This window comes from Pseudophryne corroboree, chromosome 5 (genome assembly GCF_028390025.1).
Source record: "Pseudophryne corroboree isolate aPseCor3 chromosome 5, aPseCor3.hap2, whole genome shotgun sequence".
NCBI classification, from domain to species: domain Eukaryota; kingdom Metazoa; phylum Chordata; class Amphibia; order Anura; family Myobatrachidae; genus Pseudophryne; species Pseudophryne corroboree.
This window is the reverse complement of record NC_086448.1, coordinates 349,553,961-349,568,802: the sequence shown is the minus strand read 5'-3', so window position 1 is coordinate 349,568,802 and position 14,842 is coordinate 349,553,961. Positions and strand designations below refer to the sequence as shown.

At 43.1% G+C, this 14,842-nt stretch overlaps 1 protein-coding gene across 5 annotated transcripts in view; it reads right to left on the bottom strand.

Moving 5' to 3' along the window:
* Positions 1–14,842, bottom strand: part of GRB10 (growth factor receptor bound protein 10) — a 474,936-nt gene that overhangs the window by 219,117 nt on the left and 240,977 nt on the right. For all 5 annotated transcript variants that reach the window (XM_063922618.1, XM_063922620.1, XM_063922619.1 and 2 more), the window contains one exon: positions 9,949–10,087. In XM_063922618.1, coding sequence (XP_063778688.1) covers positions 9,949–10,087 — 139 coding nt within the window. The remainder of the gene's footprint in view (positions 1–9,948; positions 10,088–14,842) is intronic.

Here is a 14,842-nt window from a genome sequence, read left to right as displayed (position 1 = left end):
AGCCCTGCCCCCTACCTGCAAGCAAAGCTAAGCAAATACAATTTGTGTTCTTCTCTGGTGCTAAGGCTTTGCGAAAAAGAAAAAAAAAATCAAGCCGTTGTGGGCCCTTCAGTGTCCTGAACTAGGTCACTACTTACCCATAACAGATGTAGCCATTGCACCAAAAGAACTTTGACTATCACCATTTCTGTGTGTGCTACCTGCGTATACCTTGGGGATGGTGTGAATAGGTATCTATGAACAAATGATATATCTGAAGGTTTTCACATGCAAGGTTCGTCTATGAGTCACAGTGCTCAAAAAATATGTCAATGTTGCAAACAGTGTGTAGAAAAATGCAGATTGGATAAAGGATACAATATTGCAAGTATAGAAACAAGTGAGGTATATGCAATGTTTCAAACATATGAAATACAACATGGAAAGTACAAGGTACCATACAGCTGGTTGTGCACAATGTGGAGTATAGAGAAAGTCCATTTACATCCTTATGTGGATGGATGGATGTGGTATTCTGCTTATTAAAGACCAGAGATTTCCTGATTCCATGATGCAGTGGTTGGGTCTCCAATTGCAGGTTAAAGCGTAGCGGGTATGAGCAGGTTGGGAGCCGGCGTCCTGACCCACAACTGGCAATCAATTCATCTGCCTGAGGTCTTTGTGGTGCTGAGCAGTCTTATTTCTCGCTATCCCCTCTTGAGCATCATGTTTCTTCTTACGCAAGAAACATCAGAATAGGATATGAACAGCATAGCATCTCACAACATTACAAAGAGAAACACCAATCAGATCCCTCAAGTTTATATTTTAATTGCCCTTGAAAAACACGATCGAAACTGGAGATGAGGAGAATTCTAGATAGATAAAAACTAAAGTGGATTTTCTCCTTGAAAACAATGACCCCCCAAAGGGTTAAACATTGATTTTAAGAACAGCATCTTAATGAGATGAACACCTGGACACCCATAGAGATAACACGGCCACCCCGTGACACAACCCCCAACCTGCTCATACCCACAACGCTTTAACCTGCAATTGGAGACAGACTAACCCAACCCCCTCATCAGGGAATCAGGACTTCTCTGGACTTAGGCAGAAAATAAGCAGAATACTACATCCATCCACATAAGGATGTAAAACGTACTCTCTATACGCCACATTTTGCACAAGAAACTGTATGGTACCTTGTTCTTTCCATGTTGTATTTCACGCGTTTGAAACATTACATATACCTCACTTGTTTTTGTACTTACATTATTGTATCCTTTATCCAATCTGATTTTTCCTACACAGTTTGCTACATTATCACATACTCTTAGTTTTTGAGCACTGTGACTCAATGAAGACAAACTTTGCATGTGAAAACATTCATTCAGATATCATTTGTTCACAGATAACCATTCACACCATCCCAAAGGCGAGCACAGAGAGCACACAGACAAATTATAAGCTAGCACGCGCCGAGCCCGGACAGCCCATTGCCACCAGCAGCTCACGCAGAAACATGTCAGGATAGCAGGGTTGCGCAGAACCCCCAACCCCTATTTTTCTGTAATAAATACCTTTAAATCTAAAAAGATATTTTATCAAAAGCTTCCATACTCTGTATCATCTAGGACTGTACCTAAGCAACTGGCTTCAGTTAGTTCTCTATCTTGACCTAGTAAATCAATCACATTGGGAGGACACTGCCCACATTTAGGAAAGGAATAAGTAAAAAAAAAAAAAAAAAAAAAAAAAGACCAAAGACTCCAGATTTTTCTTTCTTATTAAAAACAAACTTGCATACAATGCTGTACAATGTGAAAAGGAATATTTTAATGGAAACAAAAGGAGGAGTGACCTATGCTGGCATTCTGCAGATTGGCATCCTAATGGCATCAAAGCATGACCCAGTTTTATACAATATTTTTCAGATTAAATCAATAGCTTGTGCATAGTGTTACAAATAAAAATAGATTAAGTGGTCAGTCCAGATCACTTATGATGATCTATTGGCTGGCCATGGACATCTCAGTACAATACTAACATGTTCTGCTACTGCAGCTGCACTGGACATTACGCCCAAATCCATTTTCCCAGTACTGAAAATCTAACTCCAGATCCTCATTTTCCTTGAATTAAGATTTCTGATGTCCCCAAATTAACAATTTGTGTCATTATTGCAAATTGTAGCTTCAGATTCTATGTGAACATAATGATGTAGATTTGAAATTAAGTGTTAATTCATCATCATTTAACTGGCTAATATTTTGTCCAAAACAAAGGATCAGAAATGGTCTGGGCTTTTTTTTTTTTTTAGGATTGAATTAGGTTAAGAGCACCTATTTAAAAACACATACAAAATGAGATTATATATATCAGTTGAACATTGAAGGTCAATATATCAGACCATCACAAATTTACAGTACATTTTATGACAGCTGCTCTTTTCTGCACCCTCTATTGTACTATTGTATACACAGGGAAGGTGAGAGCGCGGGGTGGAGGATGTAGCTGTGCAGCCCAATCAGCAGTGATCAACAAGCATGGCAGGCACTTGGAGGGGGGGGGGGAATGACCAGGAAGTAAAGTGGGCTGGGAGGTCAGCCAGAGTGGTAGCCGCATAGCAGGCATTTATCACTGGTTGCATCAGATGCAATGCCCGTAAAAGCCCAATCTGGTGTGGTCGCATCTGATGCAACCACATCAAGCAATTGGCTACAATGTATATTATACTTCTTCACCAGATTTTAAAACATAAAGCATTAAAACACTGTCATTGTCCTCCATGCTCGGGGATCGTGGGCTTCTCTAGATGAAATCAAGGTTACATTTCCCTCATTAGTGCCCTCCTTCTATGAGTATCTCCAGATTTGACAGTTCATCAGCTCACTTTCCTACACTGTGACGCGAGGATCCCACCCCTTTTGTGCAAATGTGTTTGAGGAGTCCTCTCAGCAAGGGTATGATCTCTCACATATACTCAATACTGATTGAGGCTGCCTCTCCTATGCGGTCCCACCATGAACTGGAGTGGGAGATCTCGGGCCTCCCCCCGGATGACTCATATTGGGAGGAGGTGAGAGATGGAATTGCTAAGAGCTCACTCTCAACTCGCATAAAGGAAACATCCCATAAATTGAATTATCGGTGGTACTTTGTTGGCGGGGCTGCGGCCAGAGAGGCACCTTGTATTCACATATGGTGGACTTGCCCTGTCATAGTTCCTTTCTGGAATAAAGTCCTTGATCTGCTGAAATCCATTTCCGGCATTCCGCTTGTCTAGGACCCTTGAATCTATTTGGTGGCCTGCCCTTTCCAAGATCTTGACCTCAATTTGAACAAATTATTCTCCAATGTCTTAGCCGCTGCAAAATACTTAAACGCTAGGAAATGGAAATCACCCTCTCCCCCTACTATTCAAGCACTAACTAATTATGTCTGGTTTATTGCCAATATGGAGAAGATTATGTACTGTATTATCTCCATGACCCCATAAATTCTATTTAGTTTGAGACCCCTGGTTGTCAGCAAGGTAGCCCTCCCCTCAATGAGTACTGGCACCTCTTTTGAAAAATATTAATGAACCTTTGACTAATTGCCCTCGGGCCCTCCTCACAACTCCCCACACTGACTTTGTTATAAGCTACTACTGAATACCCTACCGCCAATAACTGTCTTTTCTGATGTCGTGCTTTCCCTTTTTTTTTTCTTTTCTTCTGGCCCTTAAGTGGATCTTCCTACCATGATTGCAGCTTCCTAGAAACCCAAGGAAAAATTGGATCCTGGACATCTTACAAAATGTGTCTAGCACTTCATATTTTCGAATTTTAATAAATGGCATTTTTAATTTGAAGATATTACAACCGTTATTACAGCCGTTACAAAAGTAAAAATTTTAGTTTCATTATGTAGTAAAGTTCTGCAAACATTTCCTAGCTTTTCAGTGGCAAAATATCAGTCTAAAGTGTCAGGTTATTATTTCACACCCTGCAGGAATATCAACACAGAGATTAAAAATAGATGAACCCATAAAACACTGTCAGCTATAGGACTCCGACAAATGCATTATCTTTGCAATTTAGGTATCTGTGATCAGATAGACACAAAACCAGCCATCATCTTAAATTGAAGCTCTGAAATGGGTATACATCTTATTTAGCAACTGTTTTAAAATATTAGTACAGCCCACTCATATTATATTAAAAACATTTTTCAAACTTTAATGGAATTTTACTCCAGCCTGCCTCAAACCAATTCACCCCACCAGTCAGGGCCGGATTAAGCCTTAGGGGTGCCCGAGGCACTTAAGACAGGGGGGCCCAGGTGGAAGGTGGGGGATGTATATTAGATTGTGCATACAGTACCTCCCAACATGACCCATTTAAGGAGGGACAAAATGCTCTCTACCTGGACTTCCCTTTTAATATATGATTGGCGTCACCTGTATTGAACTATTTAATTGATAAGAATGGTAGTTCACAGGTGTTTGCAATCATAAATTAAGAAGGAAATCCAGTTAGAAAGTATTTTGTCCCTCCTGGAATGAGTCATGGTGGGAGGTATAGATTGTGTATATTAAATTTAAACCAATGGTGTATATTCGTTTTAAAGTAATAGTTTAATAATGCCTGGGTACTGTTTGTACAGTAGCTCCCTAGTTTTTGTAGTGGAACGAAGACAACTTAATCTTAAAATACACATACAAAAATAAAATAATTTATCTCGGCACATGCAAGAATAGCATCCGCTTCTGTACTACTTACACACTGGGACAGGACTCAGGATGAGTGTGTGTGTGTGTGTGTGTGTGTGTGTGTGTGTGTGTGTGTGTGTGTGTGTGTGTGTGTGTGTGTGTGTGTGTGTGTGTTTTTATCTCTAGACCTACATGGTACAGTTGCAGAAAAGTTTACACAGGATTCAGACACCCAGGTGGGGAGGAGGAGAAGCTGGGATCCCTGAGTCACTTACAGCTTTTTCCACCCTCCTATCTTTCCTCTGGTCAGAAAGCTCCGTCAGTAGCTCATGAAACATGATATTCCTGTGTTTCTGCCTGTACTGCATACTGTCCTGCTCGCATTCTGGCTCTCGCATTAAAAAGGAAAGAAAGTGATGTCAGTGTGCTTTGGCTGGGAGGGGCCTGACAAAGGGGGTCCCAGAGTACAGTATGCCCTGCATCCCCCCCTTAATCTGGCTATGCTACTAGATCGGTATCTTTCCTTGACTGTGTCCAGTTTTACATATTTACTATGTAAAAATGTCCATGCAGCCCCTGAAGGTTATCCGGTTGCCAATCGCTTTCGGATTTGAAAGTTACATTGCTCAGCTAGCCATTATTCTAATTATGTGGAATATTGCTGCCATTTGACCACTTGCCTGGCATGGTCGCATCAGACCATGCCAGGCAAGACCATGCCAGACCATTAATTTACCCCCTTTTTAGACCACCAGATGTAGGGCATTAGGCCCGATGATGCTATCAGGCCTCAGGCCTGTACAGCATGTTAAGCGGGCAGAGTGCCCAAGTAAAAGTGACTTTGGGCATTAGGCCTAAGTTACTTTGTGCCCTATGGTTAAGGGCATAATGTGCAAGGGGCACTGACACTGTGGGTATAATGTGCAAGAGACAATACCTCTGTATGGCTTAATGTTTATAATTAGTACTACTGTGCAGTGTAATGTGTACAAGGGCTCTAATGTGGCATAATGTATATAAGGGCAGGGTCATCTATTCCATTGGGCTTAATGGGCAGTGGCTCAAGGGCCCAAGGATTGTAAGCACCCGTATCTATGTGAATAGGATGCACAAGCAGCTTATGCTGATTAAAATATGTGGCTTGCCTATATTGTGTGTGCAACCGTGGCTGTATCTGCATATGAAATGGTACGTTACAGTGTTTTCCTTGGAAAGATTTCAATGGTGCAACCGGTGGTGGTGTCTAAAGATGCACAAAAGTTAACTGCAACATCTGTAGACACTGAAAGTGTGAGGCTCAGTCCTTCAATATTCAGATATATGGATGTACACCAGGAAAATACATTGTAGTGGCATTAGATTGAAGTCGAAGATGCAACTGCAGTGAAAGATGCAAGGAGGCCCGCAGCTGCATCCAACTCTGAATCTGGCCCTGTAAGGAGGGATATCACACCCAACAGACCCCACCCCCTCAACAGACCCAGCCTCCATTAGGCCGGTTTTTCCACACCAATCCGCCCATGCCTCCCCGCTGGAGGATGCAGTAGTGGAAGATCGAACACCTCTTTCCAACCATGGGACATCACAGCCATCGCAGATAGCTTACCCCAAAGCTTGGGGATGGGCAGGGGCCCTAGCGCTTTGCTTCGCCCAAGGTACTGCACTGCTGTCAAGACTGCTCTGTATAACAGGCTCTACTGGGTGGTATAACATGTATAAGTGAAATTACTGTGCAGTGTATTGTGAATTGGTACTTGTGTGACCACGTCCCGTCCCCATGAGGCCAATCCCCTTTATTTGTAATGAGCGCCAAATACAAGGTGGCACCAATGCTCTTACTGGCACAGGACACCAAAATGTCTAGTTATGACTGTCTTCCTCTATATACATGTATACACTGCAATATTCCATAGCCAGTAAATGCTAGGTTTCTATGATCCACTAGCAGTGGTACGTCATGTGAAAAAACTGCATCCAGCACACTGGACAGAGCATGGCATTGTACAGTGACTTAAGAAAACCATTTTTCCATAGAACATTCAGCAGTGAAAGATTATGGAAAGTAATTTTAAATGCAATTTAATTCTGTATGCTTAAACAAAAAAAAACAAAAAAGGCTATAGAATCTGCCAAGAAATAAAGAAAAAGTGTGCCTCTGTGCCAGACTATTCTTGCCAAAAATATTTTGTGGCAATTAGGGTACTGTACTTCCCAATTTCATGCACCAAGATCTTCAACACAAGAATGACCTCAGCATCTTTATTAAATTCCACTGATTCACATCACCCAAGAACATAAAGCAACGGCACAAGAGGATTTCCATTGAAATCTAGGTCAGCACAGCCACCCAGTTTGGATCGCCATGTGGGCAGAACTGGCACTTCTTGCCAATTGTTCCAAAGAGGGTCAGTATTCATTAGCTAGGAAATGGCGGAATAAAAAAACGCCCCAGAGCTACACAGAGTCTTAAAAAGAAGTTTGACAATGCTAAGCAAACCTCTGGCATCTGACGCAAAGATTAAAAAAAAAAAAAAACCCACACCACACACACATACACACTTCTAAATCTAACAGAAGGGCATCAAACTAGAGATTTAAGTTCAGACTTCACTTATGAGGAATAGTGATAGACATACACATAGATTACACAAACAGGAAGGCGCCATCAGTATAACTATCCATGAAATTGCAGCCCAGTTTTAAATTTTTTCAGTTTTTTTTAATCTATAGAAGGGAGATATTTATTTATAGAGCAGGGGAATGCGGGTATTATATACACGATTGCAGAAAATGAATAGGAAATATGGGGGTATATTCAATTGAAGTCGAAAACTGCAGTCGGTCGAAAAGACGGCAGTTTTCGACTTTTTAAGGTCGAATCCTGATTCGACCGTTTCAATATATCCCTAAAATTTTCGACAAGTCGATGAATTCGACTTGTCGAAAAGCACGTGGATCGGCGGAATAGCTGCCGATCCACGTGCTTGTGTCGAAAACGGTTTTGGCCCCCTTTTTGACCATCTCAGTTCGACATCAAAAAGATGTTGGACTGAGATGCGGACCCAGAGGAGGAGAGGGGGGGGGGGAGCCGCAGGGAGATGGGGGGACAGCCGGCGGGCATACAGGGAGATCAGTGCTACAGTAGAGCTGCAGTTGGATGTCACTCAGCCGCCCGACCTCACAGCAGCTTCCACCTGGCTCCAGCATGCTGCTGGAGCCGGGTGGAAGCTGCTGTGAGGTCGGGCGGCCGAGTGACATCCTGCTTCAGCGCTACTGTAGCACTGATCTTACCTGTATGCCCGCCGGCTGTCCCCCGCTGGTCTCCCCGCGGCTCGCCCCACTTCTCCTCCTCTGTGTCCTATCTCAATTCGACTTGAAAAAGTCGAATTAAGATGGGATTGAATAGGGGCTGTCGGATCCATTCCGACAAATACATGTCGGACTGGATCCGACCTTAATTGAATATACCCCATGAAGTAAAAAAAAAAATTGTAGGTATAAAGTATGACTACACAACTAACATTTCATAAAAGATTTAAAATGGTTACGAAGCAATCCAGTTAATGAAAACTGCGTACAGCATCTAAAGTGTAAATCATAATTTTATACAAAGCACTGTGCAGAATAGGGACTATTTATTTACAACAGTCATTAAGCTGTTGTTCACATGTATTTTATAATAAACATATTTCTGCTGCTTACAAATTTAGAATGATACAGTACATACTGTACACTCATGCACGGTTTTGAAACAACCACAAGGCATCATGTGTTGGCGTATATATATGTGTGTGTGTGTGTGTGTGTGTGTGTGTGTGTGTGTGTGTGTGTGTGTGTGTGTGTGTATGTATGTATGTATGTATGTATGTATGTATGTATGTATGTATGTATGTATGTATATATATATATATATATATATATATATATATATATATATATATATATTTTTTTTTTTTTTTTTTTTTTTTTTTTTTTTTCAGGAAGATAGTCCGCAGCTTGGAAGGATTCAGACTTTGGGAGAGATTAATCCACCCAAAAAATGCGGTCATACCTCAGAAAATGCAGTTTTCGGAGGTTTGACCACATTCCCCATTTGCATTAAGCTCCAGAAATTTGGTCCAGATAGGCAATGCCATCTATAGAGGCCGTTACCTAATAGCAGCCTATGGGCTTCTCTCAGCAGCAGGGGTGAGATGCATGACGCATTGCATGCTCCTGTGACTGTTTGCAAGCGTGCAGCAATTATTAATGCCGTATACATGTAGATTTAAGCAAAGGACAGTTCTCCCAATAACAGCTATTCTGTGCTGTTTAGGGACATCCGTGTTTATGACGTGGGAGTCCTTCTGCACATGCATCAGACATCGCATGAGCAAGCTACGGGGGACACTGGGAGGGATGCTGTTGGATCTCTATCAGGTAATGATCTGGAGAGAAGCCTATAGGCAAAGTTTAGCTCTCCAGAGCTTGATGCATATGGAGGGTGCGGTCAAACCTCCTAAAACACAATTTTTTGAGGTTTGACTGCATTTTTGCCATTGATGCATTCTGCCAATACATTTTAGAAGCCTTAAAGAAAATTTATAGAGAAATGCTACCATGTACTAAGTTGTGCCTTTGCAGGATCTGACCAACTATGCTCATTACAAGTACAATTAGAGAAGAATTTGGGTACAAATAGGCTTTGGTTTTCCAATTCTGTAACACATACTCCCAAAACATCAGCATTTTAGTCACTAGTCCTGTTAGCAAGCCTTGGAGGGCAGAACTTGGCCAACATGCAAACGCTCAGGGTTTGCCTGGCCTAAAATATAATTACCATATTTTACAGTTTTGAGAGGCAACAATTGAAGTTAATGAACAGCATGAAATCAGTCCTAAAGATCAGATAACTGCAGAGATTAATAGCCCTGATGTAGCTGGATTTGAGACTTTTAGCATGAATCTTAATATACACCACATTAAAATTGCAATTCTTCCTGAACAGAGATGATGATCAATAGAAGAAATCCATTATAGAGCATGAAAAATTCACTCACTACAAAGGGGAGAGGTAATAAGGTTAAATTCTGTAGAAGTGCAGAGTTTTTTTGCAGAATTTGAAGTAGGATTTTAAAATGCACTTTAACAAAAACCAAACACTATTAAATTACAATTCAGGATTACTGGTGTTACCAGTACCGAAATAGGTGCTTTTATGAACGGACCTGCACCACCATTAGCTACTTCAAAAAATCCAAATGTGCAACACTGAGGCTTATGATACTTACACTCTTTTTGCTGACCGGCTGATTTTGAGGTAAAGATCCTGGTGCAAGTACTGGAGAACTCGCTGGAGTGCAAAGCTCGGGAAACGGATTTGGAATTGCTGGCAAAGATGATGTGCGTGGTTGTTCCTCTTGAAGACGTCTAGAGGAAAAAAGAAAGTAAATAGTTAAAGATACAGTCCAACGTAGTGTGCTGACAAGTCATATCTGAACCCAGTGGTTTCCACACATGGTCCTCAAGGCACCCTATTAGTCCAGGTTGTAAAAGTATCCATGCTAAAGCACAGGTGACCTAAGTAAGTCAGTTTGATTATACCATCTGTGCACAAGCATGGATATCCCTAAAACCTGGACTGTTCGGGTGCCTTGTTTGGAAACCACTGTTCTAAACATTTATACAAATCCGATAAAACCTGCAGTTATATATAAAAATCTCCCCACGTAGATAATTGCTGGCCCCATGGTACTCCGCTAGCGTTGGGCGTCCTTTTTTTTGCCAAAAATACATCTTAGCCGCAACGCAATTCATTTGATATATAACACTTGTATATCTGTGTACAAGTAAATCTCTGAGTCTGTATATGAAGTGCTACAATGTAGTAGATGCAGTTTTTTCCATTAGAAGTTTTGTTATGCTCCATATACAGACTCAGTCACACACAATATACAAGTGTCATCAAATTAATCAGCAGTCTCCTTGTACATACTTGTTGTATCACATTGCGAATAAGATGCATTTTCCGCAAAAATAAAAAAATATAACACACCCAATGCTAGCAAATTTCCATGGAACTTGGTGGCTCACTTGTGCCAGGCATCTTGTGCAGCGTGGTATATTGAAGCTGGATGTATGAGGAAGCCTCTATATAAATATGTAAAGTTTGTATACCACTGAATCTAAGTCTATTAAGAATGGTTACAAACAATTCTGTGGCTTTCAAAGCAGTTAACTATTTTGTGAAATGAAGTGGTACATCTTAATTGGAAGCATAGCACAGGGTATGCGGTTACATTACCGGCTGTCCGGGATCTCTGCGGTCAGGATACCAGCACTGGAATTCCGAAGGCCAGGGAAATGCTACCGTTCGGAATCCCGACCAAAGCCCAGTATTCACACTCAGGTGGTGGTCCACACCACCACCCGAGGGGGAATAGAATAGTGCGGCAACCTAAGGTCGCCACCGGGCCCGAAGCGAGGTGAGCGTAGCGAGCCAGCGAGGGGACACGCTGCACTCGCTGCCAGGATTCTGGCAGTCGGGTTCCCGGCATCTGTCTCCTGACCTCCGGGATCCATAACCGATCCCTAGCACAGATAAGCAATACAAATCTATAGGCACAACTTTGTATAAAGTACTATTGTTTTACCAACATCACAGTGGGTGCCAAAACACCATAACCCACTACTGATATTTTAGCACATTAGAAGAATCCAAAACAGGGGCAAAAGAACCACCTCTGCAGCTACCTAGTTTCAATTGTTTTCTATAATGTTGCCACTCATTTGTAGTTTTATTTAAGTTTGGTTACATTTGCCCTTTTTCAACAGGTTTTCTGTTTGTTTAAAGTTCAACTGAAGTCTTAAATTTTTTGTTTATTTCTCAGTATCTAAAAATAATAAGAAGCTCAACATTTGTTGGTCACCACTAGTGCACGTAAAAAAAAAAAAAAAAAAAAAAGGCCAAGTCCGTCAGACGGGATCCTGGCGGCGAGCGCAGCATCATGTCCCCTCACGGGCTCGCAGCGCTCGCAACGCTATTACCCTCCAGGTGGTGGCGTGGACCACCACCCAAGAGGGGTAACCAGCCAGCGGTCGGGACGCCAACCACCGGTATTTTTTCAGCTGGTGTCGGGATTCCGGTGTCAGTATCCTGACCGCCGGGATTCAGACAGGCAGTAAAGTGACTGCCTCTCCAGACTGGGGCACTAAGACTGGTAATGTTACAATCACCACAGACTTAACTCAACCTTTAAAATAGGATCAGGTTTATAAGACTTGTCATTACAAGAGTCCTACCAACAGACTGTAGTGTTACATATAAAGATCTATCCTCATACATCTAGCCTCAATACGCCACCCAGAGCAAAATACCTGGCTGGAGTCCGCTGCCTAGTCCAGTGCAACTCTGCTAGTGTTGGGCCTCTCTTTGGCAACATTGTATCTTCATGTCTATGACACACGTCGCTGATTAATATGATATACAATACTTGTATATGTGTGTGTAAATAAATCTGTATACAAAGCATAACAGACTTGACATGCAAAAAAAAAAAAGGAGTGTTATGGTAGACTTACCATGGTTAACACTCTTTCTGCGAGGTACATTGGTATCACAGGAAAACATCAGGGTGTAGAGTTGATCTTGCTCCAGAGGCACTAACAGGCTAAATCTTTAGACTGTCCCAGGATGCATTGAGGCCTCCCCTATAAACCCCGCCTCCAGGCACTGAGAGTTCAGTTTCGTTAACCAGTCTAATGCAGGAGCAGGCAAGAGAGAAGGCAGATGTTAGTCACATAGAACCACATTCTCACAACAGAAGGTACCAGCGGCTAAACACAAAGAAGCAAGGTGCGTCAGGGTGGGCACCCTGTGAAACCAATGTACCTCGCAGAAAGTGTTAACCATGGTAAGTCTACCATAGCACTCCTTTTCTGGATACACTGGTTCCCAAAGGAAAACATTGGTGATGTCCTAAAGCAGTTCCTCAAGGGAGGGGATGCGTCCAAAGGAAGCATCCTGGAAGGCGGAAACATTAAAGGCATAGAACCTAATAAATGTGTTCACCGAGGACCACGTAGCCACCTTGCACAATTGTTCTGCGGACACACCATAGCGGGCCGTCCAAGAAGGTCCAACCGACAGAGTAGAATGGGCTTTAATAGCAGCAGGAGCTGAGAGACCAGCCTGTGCATAAGCTTGTTCAATCACCATTCTAAACCATCTGGCCAAGGTTTGCTCATTCGCAGGCCAGCCACGTATGTGGAAACAAAACAGGACAAAAAGGGTATCTGACCTCTTGATAGAGGCAGTCCTCTCCACATAAATACGGAGTACCCTTACCACATCCAAAGAACGCTCTTTGGAAGACAAGTCTGAAGAGATAAAGGCTGAAACCACAATCTCTTGGTTAAGGTGAAAATATGAGACCACCTTAGGCAAATAACCTGGTCGAGTTCGTAGAACTGCCCGGTCACTCTTAAAAATCAAATAGGGAGGACGGCAGGACAAGGCGCCAACACCCGTCTTGCCGAGACAATAGCCAGCAGCAGGACCTTGGCCGTGAGCCATTTAAGGACCGCCAACTCAAGAGGTTCATTGGAGACTCTTGCAGGGCTTTCAGTACAACAGTCAAAGCCCATGGAGCCACAAGAGGGACATAGGGAGGCTGAATCCTAAGTACGCCCTGAGTGAAAGTATGAACGTCAGGTATAGACAAAAAATTTCTCTGAAACCATACGGACAAGGCAGATATGTGAACCTTGAGGGGGGGCAGACGGAGACCTAAGTCAAGGCCTTGTTGCAGAAAATCTAGATTCTGAAAGTTCTGAACGTATTCATAATTTTTATCAGCACACCAGGTGTAAGAATTCCAAACTCTGTATTAAATCCGAGCAGAGGCCGGTTTGCAGGCTTTCAATATAGTCTGGATAACTGCCTCAGAGAAACCTTTGGCCCTCAGGACTTAGGCTTCAAGAGCCCCGCCGTCAAGGCCAATCTGGCTAGGCCTGGGTAGACACAAGGGCCCAGAATGAGGAGGTCCGGGTGCTGAGGAAGTAGAAGGGGATTCTCTGGACCCTGCAGGTCTGAGGACCAATGCCTTCGAGGCCACGCTGGAGCGAATAGAAGTAGTATTCCTTTTTCTTGTTTGAACTTCCATAGTACCCTGGGCAGGAGTGTCACTGGAGGGAACACATAGGGTAGCCGAAAATGTCCATGAAACTGCCAGTGCATACACGAATGCTGCTTGAGGATCCCTGGTCCTTGATCCAAAGACCGGAACTTTGTGATTGTGTCAAAACGCCATAAGGTCTACGCCCGGTAGCCCCACCTGTCCACAAGGAGATGAAAAGACTTCTGGATGAAGACCCCACTCTCCGGCGTGCACGTTCTGGTGACTGATTAAGTCCGCTTCCCAGTTCAGGACGACCAGAATGAGCACTGCCGATATGTCTGGCAGATGGCGTTCCGCCCAACAAGGATTTATGACACTTACATCCTTGTCATGCGGCTTCAAAAGCCGCCTTGATGGTTTATGTATGCCACTGTGGTGGCGTTGTCTGATCGTACTTGCACAGGCCTGTTCTGTCAATAGTGTGCACTGTCTCCTCCCTCAATGCCCCTCCTACCAGATTCAGTCTAGAAACTATGCCCGAGGAGACGGACATATCCTGAGGAAGGATGTAACAGAACAGTGGTGAGATTTGAACCTGCACACACAAACAGGAGGAAAGCCATGCTATCCCAAACCTAAACAGGAACAGCAACAGCTGAACCAAAACATTGCTGAATGAAGTAACCGTGCCCGAAACACGAAACACTGGGCGGGTGCCCAGTATCCTCTATGGACTACGAGAAAAGGATTTACCAGTAGGTAATTAAAATCCTATTTTCTCTTACGTCCTAGAGGATACTGGGGTCCACATTAGTACCATGGGGATGTACCAAAGCTCCCAAACCAGGTGGGAGAGTGCTAAGGGTCCTGCAGAACCGATTAGCCTCTGAGGACCTTCAGTTTGGTCAAAGTATCGAACTTGTAGAACTTGGCAAACGTGTTCGATACTGACCAAGTAGAAGCCCGGCAGAGCTGTAAAGCAGAGCCCTCCCGGCAGCAGCCCAGGAAAAACCCACCGAACTAGCAGAGTGGGCCTGTACTCTAGGAACCGGCAAATGCCGTAGAA